This window comes from Typopeltis vanoorti, chromosome 25, assembly GCF_054136105.1.
Source record: "Typopeltis vanoorti isolate ZY-2024b chromosome 25, IOZ_Tvanoo_1.0, whole genome shotgun sequence".
In the NCBI taxonomy this organism is placed as follows: domain Eukaryota; kingdom Metazoa; phylum Arthropoda; class Arachnida; order Uropygi; family Thelyphonidae; genus Typopeltis; species Typopeltis vanoorti.
This window is the reverse complement of record NC_143573.1, coordinates 25482414-25505377: the sequence shown is the minus strand read 5'-3', so window position 1 is coordinate 25505377 and position 22964 is coordinate 25482414. Positions and strand designations below refer to the sequence as shown.

The window sequence follows — 22964 nt, the reverse complement described above, 5'->3', positions numbered from 1 at the left end:
ATTAAGTTGTTGGAGAAGCTTGTGAGAACTAGAATCCAGAATTGGGTTGACAACAATGGTATTATCTTTGAGGGACAGCATGGATTTGCTAAAGGGAGGTCATGTTTTGACCTCCCTTTCTAATCTACTTACTTATTACAATAAGGTGACTGCTTCCATGGACAGAGAAGAAGGATACACAGTAATATACTTCGATTTCTCAAAGGCTTTTATAGATTACCACATAAGTTGATAGTCAAACTAGTGCGGATAGGGTTGGATATTAGATTGGTGCATTGGATTGGAGACTGGCTATCTGATAGGTATCAACAAGTTGTGTATGGAGAAGTGATATCCAGGAAAAGGAAAGTTACTAATGGTGTGCCTCAGGGGTCTGTTTTAGGACCATTGCTGTTTAACTTGTATATTAATGATATTGGTGAAGATTTGGATGGAGATATTCAGTTGTTTGCAGATGATGCAAAGTTGGGACAAACTATGAAGAGTAGAGAAGATGTTGTGGCCTTACAAGAAGACTTGAATAAATTGAGTGATTGGGAATGGGGATGTGAGTTCAATGTTGCAAAATATAAGGTTTTAAAATTTGGAAAACAAAAATGGGATGCAGAATTTATGCTTGGTGAGGATATATTGTCGGAGGTGGAGGAAATAAGAGATCTGGAGGTGATAGTGGATAAGGATCTGAAATTTAGTGGACACATAGCCACAATTATGAAGACAAAACAAAGGCTTCTGGGAATGATGTGGACTACACTGACTTGTAGAAGTAGGGAGATTCTTGTTCCATTATATAAGGCTTTGATTAGGCCACACATGGACTATTGTGCCCAGATTTGGTCACCTGGTTTTCAGAAGGATGAAGAGATGTTGGAAAGGGTCCAGAGGCGACTGACTAAGGTAGTTTCTAACTTGTGGAATGTCGAGTATGAGGAAAGATTGAGAAGATGCAACTTGCAGAGTCTTGTGGATGGGAGGAAGAGGGGGACGATATGATAGAGACCTACAAGTTAGTAAGGGATTGTTATAGGATCAATGCTGGAGAGGTTCTACAGAAAATAGTGGGAGATCAGGGGAGAACCAGAGGTCATCCCTGGAAACTCTATAAAGAGGGTGTGAGTAGGGGAGTGAGAAACAGGTTATTTTTATGCAGAGTTGTGAATGATTGGAATGCCTTGCCTGAAAGTCTGGTGTCTGCAGAGAATTTGAGTGTGTTTAAAGCACGGTATGATGAGCTGTGAACTGTATGATAAAAAGGACCTCCTAGATGAGTCTTTGACTCCATGGGGTCTTGGGACAATAATAATAATAATATTATTATTGTCCCAAACCATTCTAAAATAAGGCAAGGGTAACCTAGTCACCCTCAGTGCTGCTAGAATCTTTCTTTACAAAAAGGATCTCAATTCACTTTCCCTTACCTTTGATAATGCACAAATCACCAGATAGAATTGTATCTGTTTTTGGGGCCAGTATTTACCTCTTTCCTGCATAGACATATCGTTAGCTTCCTTATTAAAACATCCTTTTCCACTCGAAGCTCCTTGTCATCCAGTTTACCAACTCTAGTTCTAATATGCCCAATCTTAGAATACTGTTCTTATGTTTGCTGTTGTGCACCAAAAACTCTAAAAACTTAATGTTGTCCAGAGGAAGGAATTTTGCTAACAGATGGTCTTAATTTAGGCTTTTTTTTTTTTTTTTTTAAAGCTTACTTTAATGGGCACTGTTTTGCTGGACTGGTATCCATCATTTCTCCACACCGCTAAGACTGTTTAACACTAGTAGCAGCTACCCAACATATTTTATCCAAATTTGCTTTTCCTCTTTGATTCCATGTGTCTGTTTTCTTGAACTGCCTTTCTCACTAATTGTTCCTAATAATGGCTGTAACCTCCAGCTTTAAAAAAAAAAAAAAAAAAAAAAAAAAAAACCTCCTTAACTTCTGCCTACAACATCAACATCCTGTATGTTCTACAACTTCTTGTATGTGGATTAGATGTGTAACGCCACTAGTTATGTATATTCTTTATCACTTTATTTAAATTAGGAATTTGAACACGGAAAGCTTGGAGAAGAAAGAGGAAGAATAGACAGTAGTGATTTCATCAGTATCTTTAAAGAAACATCTACAAGACCAGAAATTTATTTTTTGTTAGTAAGGTGGGTAATAATATTATTTAGTAATTTAGCTTATTGCAGTCTCTCAATTATCCAACCTTCAAATTAATGAACATTCACTTAACTGAACTCTGAATGGGTTAGTATGTCAACTTACTTATGGTATATAGAATCTTGTAATTAGATCTTCAGTTATCCAGCCTGCAATTATCCAACTGGCAAATTGCTCTCTCGCTGTGGTTTGATAATTGAGGGATTTCTGTAGTCACTTCTTAAATGTGTTTCTTAAAATCAAGTGAAAGCATATATGTATTAGAATATCGAGTTTGGGAACAAAACAAACATTTGGAAATCTTTGTTACTGATTCTTCTAATTTAATTGTATATCTCTGCGAGTGCATGTAAAGCAAACTTGTACAACATAGTGTATACAAGTATATGTGCATTTATATTTCTTAAGACAAAGTTTACAAAAATGATGAAGAGTGTGTGTGTGTGTGTATATATAGAGTTAATTGAAAAAGTGTTTATTATTAACATTGGCCTTCCAAGAGTCAAGACTCTTGCAGGAGGCTAACATTCTTACATGAAAAAGATCATCAAATTGTGCTTATAACTTATTCACAAGTTTCACATTGTGAATAAGTTATAAGCACTCAGGCAATTCATTCCATTCACCATCTAGTTTCATATAGAGAACCTACTCCTCACTCTCTTGCTCATCCTCTTTATACGTTTATAGGGGATAGTCTCTTTCTCCATCTGTTCTACAAAAAAAAAAAATTCCTCCAGATCTAGTAACAATCCCTTGCTAACTTACATGTCTCAATTATATCCCCTCTTCTATTCACAAGTTTCTACAAATTGCATTCCTCACTCTATCATCATATCCCAGATTCCAAAGATCCAACGCTAATTTAATGAATCATCTCTGAACTCCAAGATATCCTTATTCTCTTGAAAATCAGATGACTAGATCATCAGACAGTAGTTCATATGCGACTTGATCACGCTGTTATACAAAGGAACCATAAACCTTTTTGCTTCTATATGCTAAATTCCTCCTCATTGCCATAATCAATTGTGATGTGCTCACAGTTTTTAGCAATGTGATCCCTAAACTCAGGCTCTGTCCACCACGATCACACTTCCAGATCTGTTATCTGCTCCACCTGCCTCAGAATTTCCCTGTTAATCCCCTTACTGGCTTTGATGTGTTTGCACTTATTATTACATGGATGAGAAATGCCCATTGAAATCATATTTTGAATGCTATTGAAATAATATAGATATGAAGTATAAATAAATTGATATTTCATCTGTATTACCATTTGGGTCTATCCAATTTCAAGACCTTACACTTTGCAGCACTGAACTTGTAATTTCACTCGCTTGCTCACTCAAATTCTATTTAGATCCTTCTGTAAGGCCACATCTTCTTTACTCCTCATAGTTCTCACTTTGTATCATCTGCAAGGTGCATATGTCCAGTTACTCCTGTTCCATTCTCATTAACAAACCATTTAAACAATAATGATCCTAAAACAGATCTTAATGGCACACCAGTAGTGATCTTTGAGATGTCACTCCATACACAACCTGCTGATAGCTACTTGACAGCCAGTCACTTATCCAACTTGCTAATCTGTTATTCCATCTGTTTCTAGTTTAGTTACCAGCTTGTTGTGTTGCACTCTGTCAAAGGTCTTTGAAAAATTCAAGTATTCCACTATAGTATATGCATCGTGCTTTGCTCGATGGAGTTGTTACCCTGTTAGTACATAAAGATTGCTGAAACATCATCTCCCTTTAACAAACCCATGCTGACCATCACAAAGAAAACTACTATTATCAACCCAATTCTGAATCCTAGCCCTCACCAACATCTTAACCACAACCCCAGATACATAGATTGGTCTGTAATTTGTAGCCTCTATCTTATCTCCCCCCCCCCCTTTGTGAAGTAGTGCAGTTTTATTCTCTTTCCACTTTTTTGGGACTTGGGTTATGTTAAACGGATATGCCAAGGCTCCTGTTAACTTCCTGAGGCATTCCTTTAAGGACAATAGAAGTTGTTGCTCTGGAGGTTGTGTGATTTGTATAGGGCATAGTTTGTATGCTTCATCAGGAAAATGACTGATAGCACACTGTGTATTGTGTTTGTGGTCAACTGGAGCAAGTCCTTGATATATTACAAGGAAGAGAGTGAGAGAGAGAACAAAATCCTGTGGAACTCCAGCATTAGATACATAGAAGACAGGGTACCCTCATCCATCATGTGTAGCATGTGTCCAGTCAGAAAGTGGCATTCCAGTTACAGAGGTCATAGGATAGACTAAATAATGGGAACTTATTTAATAGACTCGTATCAGACACAGTCTTGGAGATGTCAAGAGCTACTACCTGACACTTGCTAAATTTTTCAGTGGTATTTGTCTAGAGATGGGTGACATAGGTAAGTATATCCCTCTATTGATCTGCATTGGTGAAATCTATATTGGTAATTGTTTATTAGTTGAGTGCTTTCAAGGTGAAAAAGTTGAATGTTGATGGTTCTCCATTACTTTAGAAAGAATTGAGGTGAGGGAAATTGGACAGTAGTTTTGATGGTAAGGATTTGTAATCCTTTTCACAAATAGGTTGTATGTGGATTAATTTGGCCTAAAGACTTGAATAACTGTATCAGTTTTATGAAAGAATAGAGGATATTATGCCCAGTTCTTCAGACATAATATCCTGTGAGAAGAACTGTTTTATATCCCATATTTGTATGTTAGATTTAATCACTTTTCATAATAACATGATCCAATAAATAGCAGATTGTCAATAACAGTAGTGATAGTCACTATCTTTTTTTTTTTTTCAAGTTGCATCTTAAATACTGTATAAGCTATGAAATATAAATGGTTCCATTTACACCACATAGTTTGCATACCAAATTGTTTATTTTTTCCCAAGATCAGCAGAAAATTCTTAGAGAACCTTGTTACACAATCATGATTTTGCAGATTTTTATTTATTTATTTATTTATTTTTATCATTCCTGTCTATCTGTGAAGAGGTTGCTAACTTATAGGTTACCCATGATACTAACTATACTATATTTTTTTTAGTATTATTTCCCTAGGACTAAATTGCAGATATGTTAAGAATTGCATTATCCAGAAATCTGCTATTTAGAGACCAAACATGGAACTTTTTACAAGCCACTTCAGGCTTCTAATAATCAATGTGTTGTTGAAAGTTTTTCACTTGGCAATTGATATATATATATACTATAAATTAAAGATGCCAAGAAATTATATTCTTGGTTTCATCCTTTATCCAAATGTAAGCAAACAAAGTTTGCAAGTGAAGTGCAAACTGGGTTTCATGACTGGGTGATTTGTATATCAATGCTGATGACTTCACATCAGTTGCCTTAGTATCCCATAATGCAATGTACATGTCCTAATTGACAAGTATAATGCTATGCATTATGTTAAAGGGCACTTCCCAGACTGGTTCAGACCTTTATTGAGGTGTCATCAGTGGGAGCCAGACCCAGAAGTGATACCAAGGTTTAAGTAATGCAGAAGTCATATTTCCATCTACAAGTAGTCAAAAGGTGTCATACCTTATTACTAAATATATATATATAGTTTCTTGGCATCTTTAATTTATAGTATAACGAAGTGAAAAAACTTTCAACATCTATCTCTAATCCAGAGTATTTTAGTAATAAGGTGTTAACACCTTTTGACTACTTGTATGTGGAAATATCACTTCTGTATTACTTCAACCTTGGTATCACTTCTGGGTCTGATGCCTTATGATGATAACTGATTAAAAGTCAAAACAGGTCTGAGTAGTTGCCCTTCCCATAATGCATAGTATTATACTTGTCTGAAAGAGAGTGTTCTTTGCATTATGGGATACTAAGGCAATTGATATGAAGTCATTAGCCACTGTATACAATTAGTCCAGTCGTGAAGTTACTTCATGCGCAAACTTTGTTTGCTTACACTTTTTTTTTTAATGTTGTGCCTATACACATGGGCACAACATAAAGAGATTGGTTTATGAACCTATAATACATTAGTACTGTGTATGAGTAGTGGGTTGGGAAAGGAGGAACTTGTTTACATTTGATTTAAATGACTGTAAATTGTATTCCTTGGGAAACACAACAGGTGGGAGACTTCCACAGTGCCGCAGTTGCAGGGATGAAGGAGGAGGAAAAGAAACTTGTTCTGTTTGTTTCTAGGTGTATTGTGAAGGGATGTTGAGCAGCAGCTGCACTTGTTCCAATGAACTTAGTACTGAGTGGAGGAATTATTGATGTTATTTCAAATGAGCATTTCCCATGGAAATATTTGTAGAATATACATACTGCAGAAACCATACATCTGTGCAAAAGTGGGGGGGGGGGGAGTTGGTAAGAGATGGGTCATTAATAAGTCTAATTGCTCGCCTCTGTATTGAGTCAAGCATTTTGAGAGAGCTTTTAGGGGTCCCATCCCATATGTGGGAGCAGTATTCAATTGCTGGGCAGATTTGTGATTTCTATAATGTTAACAGCTATTCAGGGATAAAGTAACGTCTTGAGCGAAAGAGAAATCCTAGTTTTTTTGAAGCTGAGGATGGAATGGGTGTGATGTGTTTATGCCAGCAGAGGTTTGATGTGAGGGTAATTCCAAGAAGAGAGATCTCAAACTCTCTGGAAATTTGAGTATTGTTAAAAAGGATACTGGGGAAAAAATGGTTCTTTTTTATGGGAAATAGTACAGAACTGGGTTTTCTTAGCACTGAAATCGATGAGGTTATCTGAACCCCATTGTAGGATGTCTTGGAGATCAGAATTGAGGGTGGTGGTGGTTAATGTTCTGTGTTTTGAGGTGAGTTGTGTAGGGTAAGGTTTATCAAATGCAATCGAGAAGTGTAGTGTGCTGTCATCTGCAAAACTGTGTATTGGGTTGGAGATCAATTGAAGTAGGTCATTGATATAAAGCAGGAAGCGGGTTGGTGAGAGGACAGAACCTTGTGGAACTCCGGCATTAATTGAATGTTGAGAGGATAGGGAGCCATCCACCATCACACACAGGATGCATCCAGACAGAAAGCTGGCAATCCAACTACAGAACTCCTGGGTCAGACTGAATGATGGTAGTTTCCTTAGTAAGCCTTTGTGTCAGACCCAGTCAAAGGCTTTGGAGATATCAAGTGCAACCACTTGAGATTCGCCAAACTTCTCCATGGCATTTGTTCAGAGATGGGTGACATATGTGAGCGGATCTCCTGTTGATTGGCAGCGACGGAATCCATACTGGCTGTCATTTATTAGGTGGGTGTCTTCAAGGTAGTGTAGGAGTTAGGAATTGATGATTTTTTTCCATTACTTTTGATAGGACTGAGGTAAGCGAGATAGAGCGGTAGTTGGATGGCAGTGACTTGTCACCTTTCTTGGGAAAAGGCTGAATATAGGTCAGTTTCCAGTTTGTGGATAGAGTACATAGGAGTCAGTTCTGGTGCACAAACTTTCAGGACAATTGGAGGAATGCCATCAGGGCCAAGAGACTTTTTTGTGTCTAATTTGGACAGTATTTTTCCGATCTCATCCTGACAAAAGGTTATAGGGTGCATTGTATGTTGGGTGTCTGGAGTGGTTGGGGGACATTTACCATCGTTAGTTATGCATGCATTGGAAGGAAAGTGTGAAGCCAGAAGATTAGCTTTTTCTGTGGGTGATGATGCAATAGAGCCATCCGAGTATGATAAGGACAGGAATAGTGTTGGGCAGAAGTTATGGCCAGTTGCTTTTGTAAGAGACCAAAAGGCTCAGCTGCCATTTGGACAGGCTGCTAGTTTCCTGTTTTTTGCTCTTTTGAACTCTGTTTTGGACGCATTGTTTTTTTTTTTGCATCTATTTCAGGCTTCGGTATAAGCTCTAAAGGAGGATGAGGTTCTTGATTTCAGCCTTGGATATAGGATGAAACCAAGAATATAATTTCTTGACATCTTTAATTTAATCAATATGCTGCTTTGCACTAGGCAGATGAATATTATATTATCACCTAAGATATTTAAAATTTTTTGCTGATGGCTCTGATTTGGCTCCACAGATAGCATAGAGATACTAATCCAACTAGACCAGTGGATTTGATATGAAGTAAAAATCTCTTTGCATTTGAATATATTGCATTCCAGATTTACCCACTGTTGCCTTTTGAGCATATTTGAAAGACATGAATTACCTCCCTTATACTTGCAAAGTTCACTTTTAAAAGCCAGATCGCTTGGCAATAAGGGTCTTATGTGCAAATAGAAGATGAAATGATCTGATGTTATTTATTTTATGTAATTGCAACCTTTGGAAACCTACACAAAAGCAGAAGCATTTCTTTTAGACCCTGGGTTCCCAACCTGTGGGTCATGACTCCCAAGGGGTTGCAAAGTGTTTTCTGGGAAGGGGAAGTTGCCATGGTTATTTTTAGCTGCAACTATTTTTATAGGAAACTTCACCACACAGGTTTTCAACACTTATTTATTTCAGTATTGTTACAGTGCAATATTCTACTAGTGGTTGTAACACTGATTTTTGATAAATGAAGGGAAGATACTTGATCCCACAGAAGTTTTCAGCAACAGAATGAAGCAGCAGTGCAAGCATCATGTGAAGTCACATTGGAAATTGCCAAACAAAAAAATACCTTACACAATTGGAGAAACACTTATCAAACCCTGTATGGTGAAGATAATTCTTGGGGAAGCCAGCGAGATAAAGATGCGACAAATATCTCTGTCCAGTAACACTATTCAGAGGTGTATTTCAGATATGCTTGTAGACGTGAAAGAGCAGGTTTTGAATGAAATCAAAGTTTCTCCATTGTTTTCTTTTCAAGTTGAAATCAATGGACGTAAGTTCATGTTCTCAGTTGCTTGTCTTCGTGAAATATATTCATTCAAATGACATCAAAGAAGAGTTCCTATTCTTTAGTGCACTTGAAACTACTACAAAAGGTGAAGATATTATGGAGAAGATGATTACCTTTTTTGAAACTGGAGGACTACAGTGGAAAATAATCTGTGGCATTTGTACAGATGGAGTGCCAGCTATGCTAGGGTCAAAGTCAGGCTTTCAGACAAAAGTGATAGAACTTGCTCCCCAAGCAAAGGGCATTTGCTGCATGGTTCAAAAGCAAGAAACAGACTGCATGTTGAGTATGACATGAGGTTGGCTTTAACAAACACTCAGCCATGAATTTTGAAGCTCACTGTCCTGATGCAAGTCACATTAAATGTTAGGTTAATTAAATATTATTTTAGACTTATATTATGAAAAATCTATTTTTAATGTGGTTTCTTTACCCTATTAAAAATAGCTTTTTATGCAAAATGTGTTGGGGGTCGCAGGTTACTTGGCTATTATAAAAGGGATCGTGACTCTAAATAGATTGGGAAACACTGTTTTAGATGGTTACTAATTAACCTGCATTATTTGATCAGTTCTTCTCAAATCTGTTCTGAAGAGATATTCAAAATTATTATTATAGCATATGATGATATAACGGTCGTGAGGCTCCTTTTACGGGAAAGTACGGAACCATCTCAAATTTTATCCCCAAATTTTATCCGGGCTCAGGACTGGAGTAGCTTATGAATCAGGCCTATAGCTGGTACTCAAATATTCCTGACTATAATTTGTTTGTGTTCATGGGTTTGCCTGCTTGCAGGAGGGAAAAAAACCAGATAAACGGGAGAAAAACCCTGTTGTCCACACCCAAGACCAGCAAACTTGGCTATGTCTGAGAAAGATCCTTAAGCTCCTCATGTTGACATGAGGAGCTTAAGGAGAAGCTTCAAAATTATTAAAATGTTTGCAAATAACCTGGATATTTTTATCCAGGTTATTATGTAAAAATTCTGTTTCACTGAGGATATTTATCAGTGTATCATAGTGATGATATCCATGCCATTTGCCTGGTTTAAGTCAGTAATTTATTGAGGTTCAATGTAATTCATAATCTTTTGTATTGTTTTGAAAACTGACTTCAGTTTTAAAGGTATGCTGTAGGCTACTCCAAATATCTTCATGATTATCTTTCATTTCTGAAGGATATCTTCATTTTTAGTTTTATTGATGGCAAAATAAAAGAAGAAATTGCCTTACTCATTTATGCAACAAATAACCAGTAATTATTCTTTTGATTTTGCATATTATAAAGTCGTTTAATGCACATTATGGGCTAGTTTCCCACCTTATAAAGGCTATTTAATAAATTTTGTATTATGTCACATGATATTACATTTATCTACATTTTCAATTTTGGAGGTTATATTGGCTCATTGCTTTTCATAATACAGTGTAATGCCAAAATTTAAATCTTATTTTTTGAGATATTTACATATTTAAATTCTTTGTCCTATCTCTGTGTATAGATATTCAGGTAAAGACTACATGACTCTGGAAGATTTGCAGCTATTTTTAGAAGGTGAACAAGGGGTAAGACTTTGTTATTCTGTATTTATATTCAATTGTAATGCTTGCCACAATTATTTATAATTAGATGAATACTATATTGTTTTTCAGTTTATTTTGGAAGTAGCAGAATAAGGTACATTTCCAGCTTTTCTTACCATTCATACTATAGGCTTACACTGCATAAAATAATTCCTTAAATTTTTTACGTTATCACATTATGTGATACTTTGTATATAATTATTTTACTACTTCCTTACTTGCTAATGCTAGAATTGTATGATTCATACCATTAAATTGTTACAGGTTACTTATTTTGAATGGAAATTCCAAATGGAAAATGCAGTTATCTATCACATGGTCTCCGACATCCACCGACTTTACCCTAAACATGGCAGAGATGACTGGTGGTGTTGGCTCTTGTATTCCCACTCGTGGTAGTAATAAATTAGTAATGCATCCTAAAGGCAAAGTCTGAGAAGCTCTGAAAAGCACATCATACTAAATGTTTATGCTGGTTTACGGATGAGAAATCCTGATGAAACAGTGGACAATATCATGAAGCAAACACAGAACTGACAGTTGTAAGCAAGATGGCAGTATAACACATGAAGGAACTGATCACGATGGGACATTCACCCAGGAAGAAGAGGACTAACACTGTAGGATCATGCACATGCTCGCTGAAATATGATGACTTTACACTGTCAGCAGTTCATCAGAACGTGCACGATTTCTTCCAAAAGAACGAAATTCCTACAATATATATATATATAGTAATGACTGCTGTAAACAATGATGATCTCCCTCACATTTCATTAACAACAACTTACCGGTTGTTAAAGGACCTTGGTTTTGTTTACGCCACAAGAAAGCAATTATCAGCATTACTTGAAAGGGAATGTATAATTTTATGGTGTCGCCAATATTTGCGTTCTATCAGGAAATATCATTGTGAGGGATGAAAAATTGAATGTACAGACGAAACCTGGGTGAATGCCAGTCACACTTGCACTAAAGTTTTCCAGGTAAAAACTACGACAGTAAAAAGTGCTCGGCAAGCATTTTTGTTGGGCTTAACGACAGGTCTGAAAGCACTGAGTAGAAAGGGATCTTGTATAATCATAACGCATGCTGGCAGCAAAGATGGATTTGTACCAGGGACCCTTGAAATTTTACGAGCACAGAAATCACAAGGCAATTATCATAAAGAAATGGATGGAAAGCACTATGAACATTGGTTCATGAACATGTTTTTGCCAACCATTGATGCTAACAGCATTATTGTAATGGACAATACACCTTACCATTCTGTCCGACTGGAAAATGTGCAATCTTGGGGTATACACGCAACAAGGACATTCAGAAGTGGCTGAAGGAAAAAGGAATTGGTTTTACTTCTGATATGGTGAAAACAGAACTATTGAACTTGGTAGCAAATGTCAAGAGTCAGTTTCAAAAATATCGCATTAACAGTATTGGCAAACAGAAAGGACACAGTTATTCATCTTCCACCATGCTATTATGAACTGAACCCCATAGAACTCATCTGGGCACAAATTAAGGGGCATGTTGCAGCTAAAAATACAACTTTCAAAATTTTAGATGTTGAAAGACTGGGCATGGAAGGATTTCAAAAAATTACTGAGTGCACATGGAAAAGTTGCATAACCCGTATTATTGAAGAAGAAAAATTCGGACTCTTGATGGAATGATAGATGAGGTGGTGGAAAACGTGTGTTTCACGGTAGATACTAGCTCTGAATCTTTATTTAGTGAAGATGCACAATCTGATGATACTACGCACAACAACACCTGAGTGGTGTTGAGAAGCTACCTCATTAAATTAATTTTTATTTATTTATTTGTATGGAGTTTCCTCCATTTTTCGCCCCTGTCCCTATTGGGGTGAGTTGAGCTCCCCCTCATGGGGAGTTAGGTGTTTATGGCTGTAGATCCGTGTGTGTGTTCACGAGGCCAGTTTGCCTGCTTGCGGGATGAAAAACGACAGATAAATTGGCGGGAAAAACCCTACTGCCAGCACCCAAGACCAGCTAACTTGACTATGGCTGAGGAAGATCCTTAAATTCCTCACGTCTTTGACGGGAATCGAACCTGGGACGCTCCTTTCCCAGTCATATGGTTGTGAAGTGCATAGCCACTAGGCTAACCGCACAAACATTAAATTAATGAAGGGATAAGAGTGTTTATGTATATATTATTGTAATAAAATGTCATGTTCGGAAATGTGCATTGTGACAAGTGAAGTTCACTTCATAACATAAACAATCATTGCTTATCTTAAGCCAGTTTATAATAAACTATATGTCTACTTTGTTACAGCCTGTCAGTTAATTCCAGAAAATCCAAAGGCACAGAGTCGTATAGAGTCATCTTGGCTGTGCAATTTCATATTACTAATCATAATGTAATGTTATATGTAGAATGGACAATGTGATTTCGACAATGACGGCTTTTGGGGGATTTTCTACGTATGTGCTTAGTTACAAACATGACATGCCTCACTGTTGCCATAGTAACAGCGAACTAACATCCCACCACCTCCGGAAGCATTATGGCCTGTAGTATATTTCTTTACTTCCAAGATAATCTGAAAAAGAGTATAGTAATTTCAGTTCTTTTTAGGGTATCCATGCACTGATTAGACAGTGTCTTAGCATTTGATATTTACTTATTTTATTATATCCTATAACAAAGGTGAGGAACCCTTGGCACACGTGCCAAACATGGCACGCCAATGACTTTTTCTGGCATGCAACCCAGGGCTCACCTTAAAAAAATAATTAAATGAATACATATCCAACATCTTCGCTGAGTTCTATATTTTAACTTAATAGAATACAATTTGATTAAGTAGAGTGATTCCAAATAAAAATGCAATAAAGAAACAAACACTATCAACTGTTATAGTAAAAATAAGCATTAAGAAAATGAAACACACATCCTATTTCCAAGCCATCTATCCCTGGGATATACTGGCATTCAAGTTTTGTCCCATTCAGTTGCATCATTTTCCAGGCAGCCAGACTTTGCATGACTCCTTTACCATCATTTTATATATTTTTTCATGTTTCGTAAAGAATTTATCAGTTTTCTAAAGTGTGTGTATACATGTGGATTTGGATTTAATTAAATCGTAAATCATTAAAATATGGATTTGAAAGTATTTATTGTCAATTAATATGATTAATTTATTACATATAAATGCAACTTTTCTTTACATTGCCATAAACATAAGTTATTGTTATGTGAAATGTATTATCAATATTCAGGATTATGAAGTATTATCTGCATGTGATTAGATGGCATGTGTATTCTTCTCTTTCATTTGCATGTGTGTAGGTAGGCTTATAATTGTACTAATTTTTGGTTTGCTTAAACTTGGTAGGTTTATGCAGAGAGTGATTATGATGAGATTTTCTGAGTCAAAATTATAATTTCTGTCAGTGTCCATACATCTGTGTCCACATTTTTACCCCGTGATCCGATTTTCATTAAAGTTGGAAGCTGTATGAAGAAAGCAGTTGTGGTTGTACGACTTTGGTCATTCAGTTGTAATTTATGTTTTTCTTTTTGCCTGTCGCTTGACTTTCTTTTTTTCTTCCTCCTTTTTCTATTCATATTTATGCTATATATATAAATATAGCTAGAATTACACTTAAAGGCAAATAAAAAATATCCATGCTATCAACAGGGTAGAAGGACTTTTAAGTAAAAATTCCGTCACTAATTTTTACATTCATTCAATCTTACATGACTTACAATAATCACTCTTACTATATTCTTTGATTTTATCACTATAGTGTGACTTTTGATTATTTGAAAAGGTTCTCCCAATACTTAAGACACCAAATAATAATATGTTTTCCAAAATTTCGGTTGGCACATGAGAAAATTTTGCATCAAAGATTTGTCAATTTTGGCACACACTTAAAATGGTTGCCAATCCTGTCCTATAAGTTCTGCTAATTAAAACATAAACATTTATTTAAAACTTCCTTTTTTCTAGATGCATAAAGAGTGTGCAAACAGGTTAATACACCAGAAAGCTATGGAATACACCGATTTATGTGTTGCTGTACTATTCTTTTCTGTTTTGTACCTGTTTAATTTTATGCAGTTTAAAGGGAATTAGAGGGAGAAAAGTAAGATATAAAAATGCAGAACTTTTCCATAAAGTTGTGCTACTTTATTACACAAGTAGAAATTACATAAACCTCTTGCTGTTAATAATTTTTCTCTGCTGAGGGACATCTGAAATTTGAGTTTATCAGTCATGAATGAAAGTTTCCAGAATTTGTATAGATGTGAATTACAGGTTGAGAACAAGATGAGGAATTTACTTTCCTCTGAATGCTTGTTGGAATTATCAGGAAAATAATCTGAAGAAGGAAGGTTCCTCATTCACTTCCTCGACCTCCAGTGGTTTGTGTGTTTGAATACAGGCTGTGCAGATGCAAACTACTTGCTGCTAGAGGTTTTGCACATTTAGAGGGAAGTGGAGAGAGAGTATGAGTGACATTTCATTTAATTCAGCTAATTGATCAGGTAGCTGACTCATCAGTTAAATAAACTGAAAGTTTATTTTCCACTTGGTTAGAGTATAATAAATTTAGTTTAATCCTTTATCCAAGTGTGAGCAAACAAAGTTTGCGCCTGAAAGTATCTTCAGGACTGGGTTAAGGTGATACAACACCTGGGCAACTCGTTGCAAAGGTGGAGCAAGCTACCAACACTCCTATCTTAGTATCTCCTATAATGCAAAACACATCTCCTTGCGGATATGTCTAATGTTATGCATTAAGGGAAGGGCCACTACCCAGACCAGTGAAGAGACCTCAATAAAGGTCGAAACTGGTCTGGGTAGTGGCCCTTCCCTTAATGCATAACATTAGACATATCCGCAAGGAGATGTGTTTTGCATTATAGGAGATACTAAGATAGGAGTGTTGGTAGCTTGCTCCACCTTTGCAACGAGTTGCCCAGGTGTTGTATCACCTTAACCCAGTCCTGAAGATACTTTCAGGCGCAAACTTTGTTTGCTCACACTTGGATAAAGGATTAAACTAAATTTATTATAGTTAAATAAACTGCTCTTCTGGATAATCAGAAAATTTTAATAGAGGATTTTTTACTGCTCCCCCTGAAATATGAAATCAGTATCATAAGCAAAAGCAGAGTAGAGATTTGTAGGTGAGCTGTAGTTCAGGAGAAATAATATCTTCATCAGGTGTGTTTGGAAACTGAGAAAACCATATATGGATAGATATGATTATGATCAATCTTCAGCCAAAAGTCCCCATCGAGGATGACAAATGTCACAAACCCCATTATCCACTGCTCTCATTCTGCCAAGCTTATATGTAACATTACTTCAATTTGTGTGTTCAGTGTTAGTAATATGTTTGTGAGTAGAAACTAGAAGAAACCAATCTCATAAAGTATGAGATTGACTATTTTTTTATATTTTAGGAAAATGGGGTTTCAGAATGGAATAGCAGGTGAGTCATATACTGAGTAATCACCACTAGCTGAACTGATGTTATTATTATTAACATTTAACCTCCATGGCGTCACAGACTCATTCTGGGTGGTACACATTATCACACACAAAGCTCATCCAATTGTTCTTGAAACTGATTCAATGTGTCTACATTCACAACACACTCAGACAACACATTCCCCTCTTCATGCAAAGAACCTGCTCCTCGCTCCTCTGCTAACACCTTCTTTATACAGTTTCCAGCGATTGCCTCTAGTTCTACTCGTGCTCCTCTCCCATTCTATAGTATATGTAACTCATAATTAAATCTTTTCCTTTCTTTACAAATCCTTTGTTTATTATTATTTTTTTTTACCTGCCCTCTAGTATAGCTTACTTTAGAAAGTGCAGATGTCTGCTTTCAATTCTGTAAATTCCATGAACCAACTTATAAACTGAAATCTCTGTATCTCTACTTGCTGCAAAAAAAAAAAAAAAAAAAAAAAAAAAAAAAAAAAAAAAAAAAAACAGTTTTCAATTCTCATGCAGCATGTTGTACTGATTGCAAATGCCATGCTCTAAGTAATTTCATTCCACTGTTATTGGTAATTCATAACAGAGCTTCATAGTTGATGGAAGTTTTTTCATTTGTCTATGTTACCAATTATATATTTGATATAATTGGTAACATTATGGGATACTAAGGCAAGTGATGAGAAATTATACCACCTTTGCCACAAGTTGTCCCAGTCTTGAAAATACTTCAGGCACAAACTTTATTTGCTTAGACTTGGATAAAGGATTAAACCAAATATATAAGAGCTTCATAGTATAAACACCACCTAAAGATAGAAAATAATTTATTGAACTTAATAATATTTTGTTGGTTTTCTATCTAGCATCTTCAAAGCACAGAATGACTATCTCCTAGATGTTTGGTAAATCAATGCCAGCAATACTTGTTAAAGTTGGGCAAATGTTTCATAGCTGATGCCGATTCTAAAAATAGTCTCCCAGACTTATAGGTCTAAGAGATTATTTTTTGAGTGGTTTGAAAGTGGAATGGAGATTATATTTGGAGAAATTTAGCTATAATTTCTTATGTGCCTTGAGTGTAAGAGATGGAATAGATTTGCTCAGATCTTGTGATGCATGAATCTCTCCTGTTGTTTGCAGGAGGGGTACATGCAGTATTTTATCGGGGTTAGTCATTAGCTTAAAAAGTCTTGCAAAGGTACCTGTGCTCTGTTTCAAGAGCTGTCATTTCAATAAATAACCCTTGCTCAGTGTGTAAATGCTTAGAGGCTGCTGTACTGTTGGGATGGGTGGCGGTAATGTGATTATTTTAAGTAAACACCTTTCTGTATGTGTAGGCCTTCTATATATAGAAAAGGATAATAAACCATTAGATAGTTGTGTCACTAGTCTGTCTAGGAAGGAGAAAAAATCTTAATTTCTTTTTCTGTTATGAAGTTTATCTTTGGATACTGCCTTTTTATGTATGTTAAAAATGTATCCAATGTTTCTAGGACAATGAGTACAAATAGCAAGCACATCATATACATAGCTTAGCCACACTATTGGTTTAAGTTTAGCTGTGTTTGATCTATTCCTTATATATAGGGTGCATCAGAAAAGATAGCTAAATTTCTTCACAAATATAATCTCCATGCCACTTCCAAACCACTCATTCAACTATCTCATCATCATCATCATCAAATTCCTGCCATGTACCCTCAAGGGGTGTACAGGATATGACAGTACTACATGAAAAATTTACATCATTACTAACTTCCTATCTACAATTTTCTTCCAAATCAGTCTGTTACTTGTCAAGACTCCAACATCATTATCAGATCTTATATTTCTATCGTCTAAGGCCAAGGTTTTGTACTTTATCAATCCACCTATATCTTAGTCTTCCTCTGGGTCGTTTTCCAGCCAACCTGGCAGAGAACACTTGTTTTGCTAATCTTTCCTCGCCCATTCTGTTATGGTGGTATGGTCATGCAAGTGACCATACCACCTGAGATTAGCTCTGCTAATGCATTCCTGGATGCTGACAATGTCAGGTTCTTTCCTAATATCTTCGTTTTTAATATGATATTACCATTGATGCTATCTGTTCATGCCTCTAATCTTTCTCAGAACTCTCATATCTGCAGTCTCTACTTTTTGGTCAAGTGTTTTACTTCTGACCCAGCTCTCAGATCCATAAGTTAAAACTGGTTTGAACACTGTCTTGTATATCGCTAATTTAGTGTTCAGACTAATTTCTCTCTGTCTATTTCTATATTTAATTTACCATCTTCACAAAAAATCGTGCCTAAGTAGCTGAAATTAGGTTCCACAGGTTCTCCGTTCACAACACAGTTGACATTTTCAATGATTCTACCTATTTTCATTGTCTTTGTCTTGTTATTGCTGACCTTCATACCATATCTATTACAACAGTTATTCAATTTACTCAGAGAATCTTGCAGACTTGTAGCAGATTTATTTAGAAGTATAACATCGTCCGCATAAAGCAAAGAGCTGACATTAACATCTCCAATTTTGATATCATGTTTAATACCACTTTCCTTCATAATGTGATCCATATAGATAATGAATAACAGAGGGGATAATGTACATCCTTGTCTGACACCAGATTTAACATTAAACCATCTTCCTGTACTTCCTTCAATTCTAACTGCTGACTTGCAACTCAAATAAAGACTAAGTATTGCTTGATATAATGTCCCATTGATACCATGTAACTGTAGCGTATTGAATAGCTTTTCTCTTTGCACCTTGTCATATGCCTTTTCCAAATCGACAAAACTTAAATACAGATTTTTGTTATATTCCCATGATTTCTCCACTATTTGTCGTAAAGTGAAGATCTGATCCTATCAGCCTCTATTTGACCCAAATCCAGCTTGTTCTTCACCAAGCTTTTCTTCCACAATTCTTCTCAACCGTTTCTCAAGTATACTTGCATATATCTTACCAGGAACACTCAATAGGGATATACCTCTGTAATTCTCACATTCAGTTTTATTTCCCTTTTTATATATAGGTACTATGAGATCTCTACTCCAATCATTGGAAATTCGTCCCTCTGTCCAGGCATTCTGAACTATGCAGTGCAGCCACTGTAAGACTTTTATACCACCATACTTCAGCATTTCTGGTCGAATATCATCTACTCTTGCTGCCTTTCCACATTTCAAGCCTTTCATGGCTTTTTCTACTTCAAGTATGGATATGTATTCCTGACTGTATGCCTGTTGAGTGTTTTTTACCACTGTGCTATCATTGCTTGTTTCATTTAGCAATTTTTCGAAGTAATTACTCCATACTTCAAGGATATCTTTTTCTCCCCTTTTCATATCACCTTTTTCATCTCTAACTCCTTTTACAGCACTCTTTCTTCCATTCCTAAGCTTCTTCAACAACCTCCAGAATATTTTGCCACCTGCTTGATATTTATTTTCGATGTTCTTGCCAAAGTCCTCCCATGACTTTTGTTCAGCTAGTTTTACACGGTGTTTAGCTTTCTTACATTTGTCTCTGTATTCTCCAAGAGCACAAGCTGATTTATTTGCCAGGAACTTTTGATATGCTTTCTTCTTTTCCTTCACTGCCTCTTTAACTTCCTGTGTCCACCATGGAGTTCTAATTTTTCTATCCGTGCAGATAACATCACCATATGCCTCTCTGGCTGAATCAATCAGGGTTTTCTTCAAGGTTTCCCACTCAATCTCCAAGGTTTGGTTCATGTTCTCAAACTCTTTCATTTTTTCTTCAATAATCTTTGTGTATTTTAGTCTACAGTTCCCACCTTATAGCTGCCCAACTTTTATTCACTTTAAAACTTTCTTACGTGTTATTCTTTTCAATATGAAATTCAATTTTATCCTGCTTAAGACTAAATAGTGATCACTTCCAATTTCAAATCCTCTGTACACACTGGTGTCATGCACCAGAGAGAAAACATCACTATCAACAATAACATAGTCAATGAGACTTTTCTTATTCCTTGCCTCTTCTCTCCATGTGAATTTGTGCACATTTTTATGTTGGAACATAGTGTTAGTAATGACCAGTCCATGTCCTGAGCAGAAATCCAACAGGTATTTGCCATTATTATTAGCTTTGCTCTTTTCTCCAAATTTTCCCAAAATATTTTTGTATGTCTCACAATCATTTCCTGCTCTGCTATTTAGATCCCCAACAAGGGACAAATTTTTCATTGTGTCAGTTGCTTTCTCTAAAGCCTCAAAAAATTCCTCCACTTCTACCTTAGTAGAACCATGTGTTGGACCATAGGCACAAATAAGTCTCATTGTCCAGTTCCCCATTCTGATATTTGCCCACATCACTCTACTTGAGACTGCCTGCCATTCAAGAAGATTAGCCTCGTATTTTGTGTTGAATACTACGGCTACTCTTTCTTTTCCTTGATTGTCATTGCCTGAATATAACATTTTGTATTTATTGCTCCGAAAGATCTCATCAGTTTTTGCCTTTTTTGTTTGTCACTCCTGTTATGTCGATCTGGTACTTATCCAGTTCCTCAGCTAGCTCCATTTCTTTTCCATTCAGGCTTCTTATGTTGATAGTACCGATCTTTAACTCTGGTGATGTTGGTTTGTGGTGTGTTTTCAGATTTGTTCCAGTAGCTGACTTTTCGCTGTTCGCCCTGGTTCCCTGGTGAAAACAACGGGGGCCTTGTTTAACCGGGCAACGCCATACCGACATGAAATTTTCTCATGTTGTACCATCATTTTGTATTTTGGTTTAAGCCAGTAAGAATACAATTTGGTCAGCTAAATCTCAAATTGTCAACCCATTCTTGTTCGTTCAGTATCCAGGTAGATACACAACAGGGTGCGCCACGAGAAGATGAGGATTGGACATTAGGTCAGAATCTGCTTCGTTAATTCTACTATAGATTAACCTCATTTTCTTGCACTTCCTGGAGTGCATAAAGGTGTTTATACTTGCAGTTTAGTCTGCTTTGCATAGATTGGTAGATTGATGGTGGAAGTGTGTTGTAGGTGGTAGGTAATAACTTCCCCAACCTCAACAAGCATAGTGGCATTAATTTGTCAAAGATATGAGAGACAAACATTTGGAGACCAAATAGCCTGACTTCTCCAAATGAACTTGATGGCTATGCAGCCCATAGGGCACCATGTTATGACATTTGTTCAGTTACAGTTGCGATGCTACCCCTTCCTCCCATCACCAACTCTAGATAATCTTTATGGAGAATTTCAAAAGAATACTACTGAAAATGATCATAAAAATGGTTTTTTATATCAACACATTTTTGTAGTTCGTGCAGGAACAACAGATGACTTAACTCAACTTAAAGATTATCTGAACAGCTTGCACCCAAACATAAAATTCACTCTTGAACTGGAAAATTGCAAAAAATTACCATTCCTTAATATCCATTTTAAATTTGAGAAGCTTTTTCTCAAATCTGCTGCAGCTCCTACCAACTATCCCAACCTAAATAAATATGGGATATCCTCATCGGCAGACAGTTAGCTCAACAGCCAAGAACACCCAACCAAAGCCAACCAAATCATTACGCCAACCACATAGGTAGTGTAATGATAGGACTTTAGGTCATCTTGTATCTTTCTTGTTTCGTCTTTGTTACTGAAGTGTGCCTACGTGCATGTATTTAATACCAGTGTATTAATCCCTGAAGATGCCGATTTAACTTTGGTGAAATATAGGAAGTAATAATTAAATATTTTTTAGTTATTATCTAGTATTTCTGTTGTCAATTTCCTTAAACAACATTATGCTAAACACCAGCCTTGACATCCTTCTTGAAGTAAATGAAGAAAAAAAGATTGATCTTTTCCGGTATTCAGAAAACCTATCACAACTGGAAGATTTTTACATGCTGCTTCACACCAACGTCCATTGCTAAAGATAGGCATGATTAAAATATTACAAGATAGAGCCTACAACATTTCCTGTACATCAGAAAAAAGGAGTGAAAAACTGTGCTTCTTTAGGCATACTTTTTTCCCCTCAATAGGTATGAACTAAATATCATTAACAAAATTTTTGAAATGCCTCTGACAGCTATTTTAAATAACCAAGATTTTAGAAATGCAATCACTTTATCTCGCATCAGAATGTTATAGACAAAGTTGCAACACAGCTTTGTGAATACATCAAAATGGCTTTTTTTTTTGACCAATATATAAGTTCTCAAAATTCTTATATCATGTGAAAAAATCAATTTACAAAATCCACTGCTCTACTGTGGCATTTGCTATGTAGGCCAGATGGGATGGTCTGGAGAAATAGGCATGTCTGGACACAAAAAGATTGATGAAAGAAGACAGCACAAATCAAGAGTAGTCTTAAATACAACAAACACAGGCCACCAAGTAGTTTGACAAGAAACAGAAATGCCATAAATCGATCATAATTGTTTTACAAGAAAGTTCCCACCAGTTGTTTACATCATCTTTTACATAGAATTGACTGGAAAAGCACCAGTTGTTTACACCAAAACATGGTATGAACGTAAATTTAAGGAAGCCGGTGAGATTCTTATCAATCACCCCAATCTGAACAATAATGATGGTATAAAAAATCCCAGGCATATGAAAGGCATATATTCTACCCATGAAACCTTTCTCCTTAAGAGTTAACTATAAACAGGACTGTAGATAATCCAGAATCTTAAATCTAATTTAACAATTGTCATGCTAAAAATAGGACATCATTGTTACTGTAAGAAAACTATATGAAAGAATGCTTCTCTTATGTTATCTTAAATAGAATTTAGCTTTGATGTAGTTTCTAAATAATTAATTTTATCTGTATTTCTTTATATACGTATATATATATTCATTGGAGGTC

General features: G+C 36.1%; 1 protein-coding gene across 1 annotated transcript in view; it reads left to right on the top strand.

The window, feature by feature from the left end:
- Positions 1 to 22964, top strand: part of LOC150092609 (inactive phospholipase C-like protein 1) — a 571653-nt gene that overhangs the window by 95029 nt on the left and 453660 nt on the right. Inside the window, exons 6-7 of the mRNA XM_090414457.1 lie at positions 2048 to 2160; positions 10537 to 10600. Coding sequence (XP_090270583.1) covers positions 2048 to 2160; positions 10537 to 10600 — 177 coding nt within the window. The remainder of the gene's footprint in view (positions 1 to 2047; positions 2161 to 10536; positions 10601 to 22964) is intronic.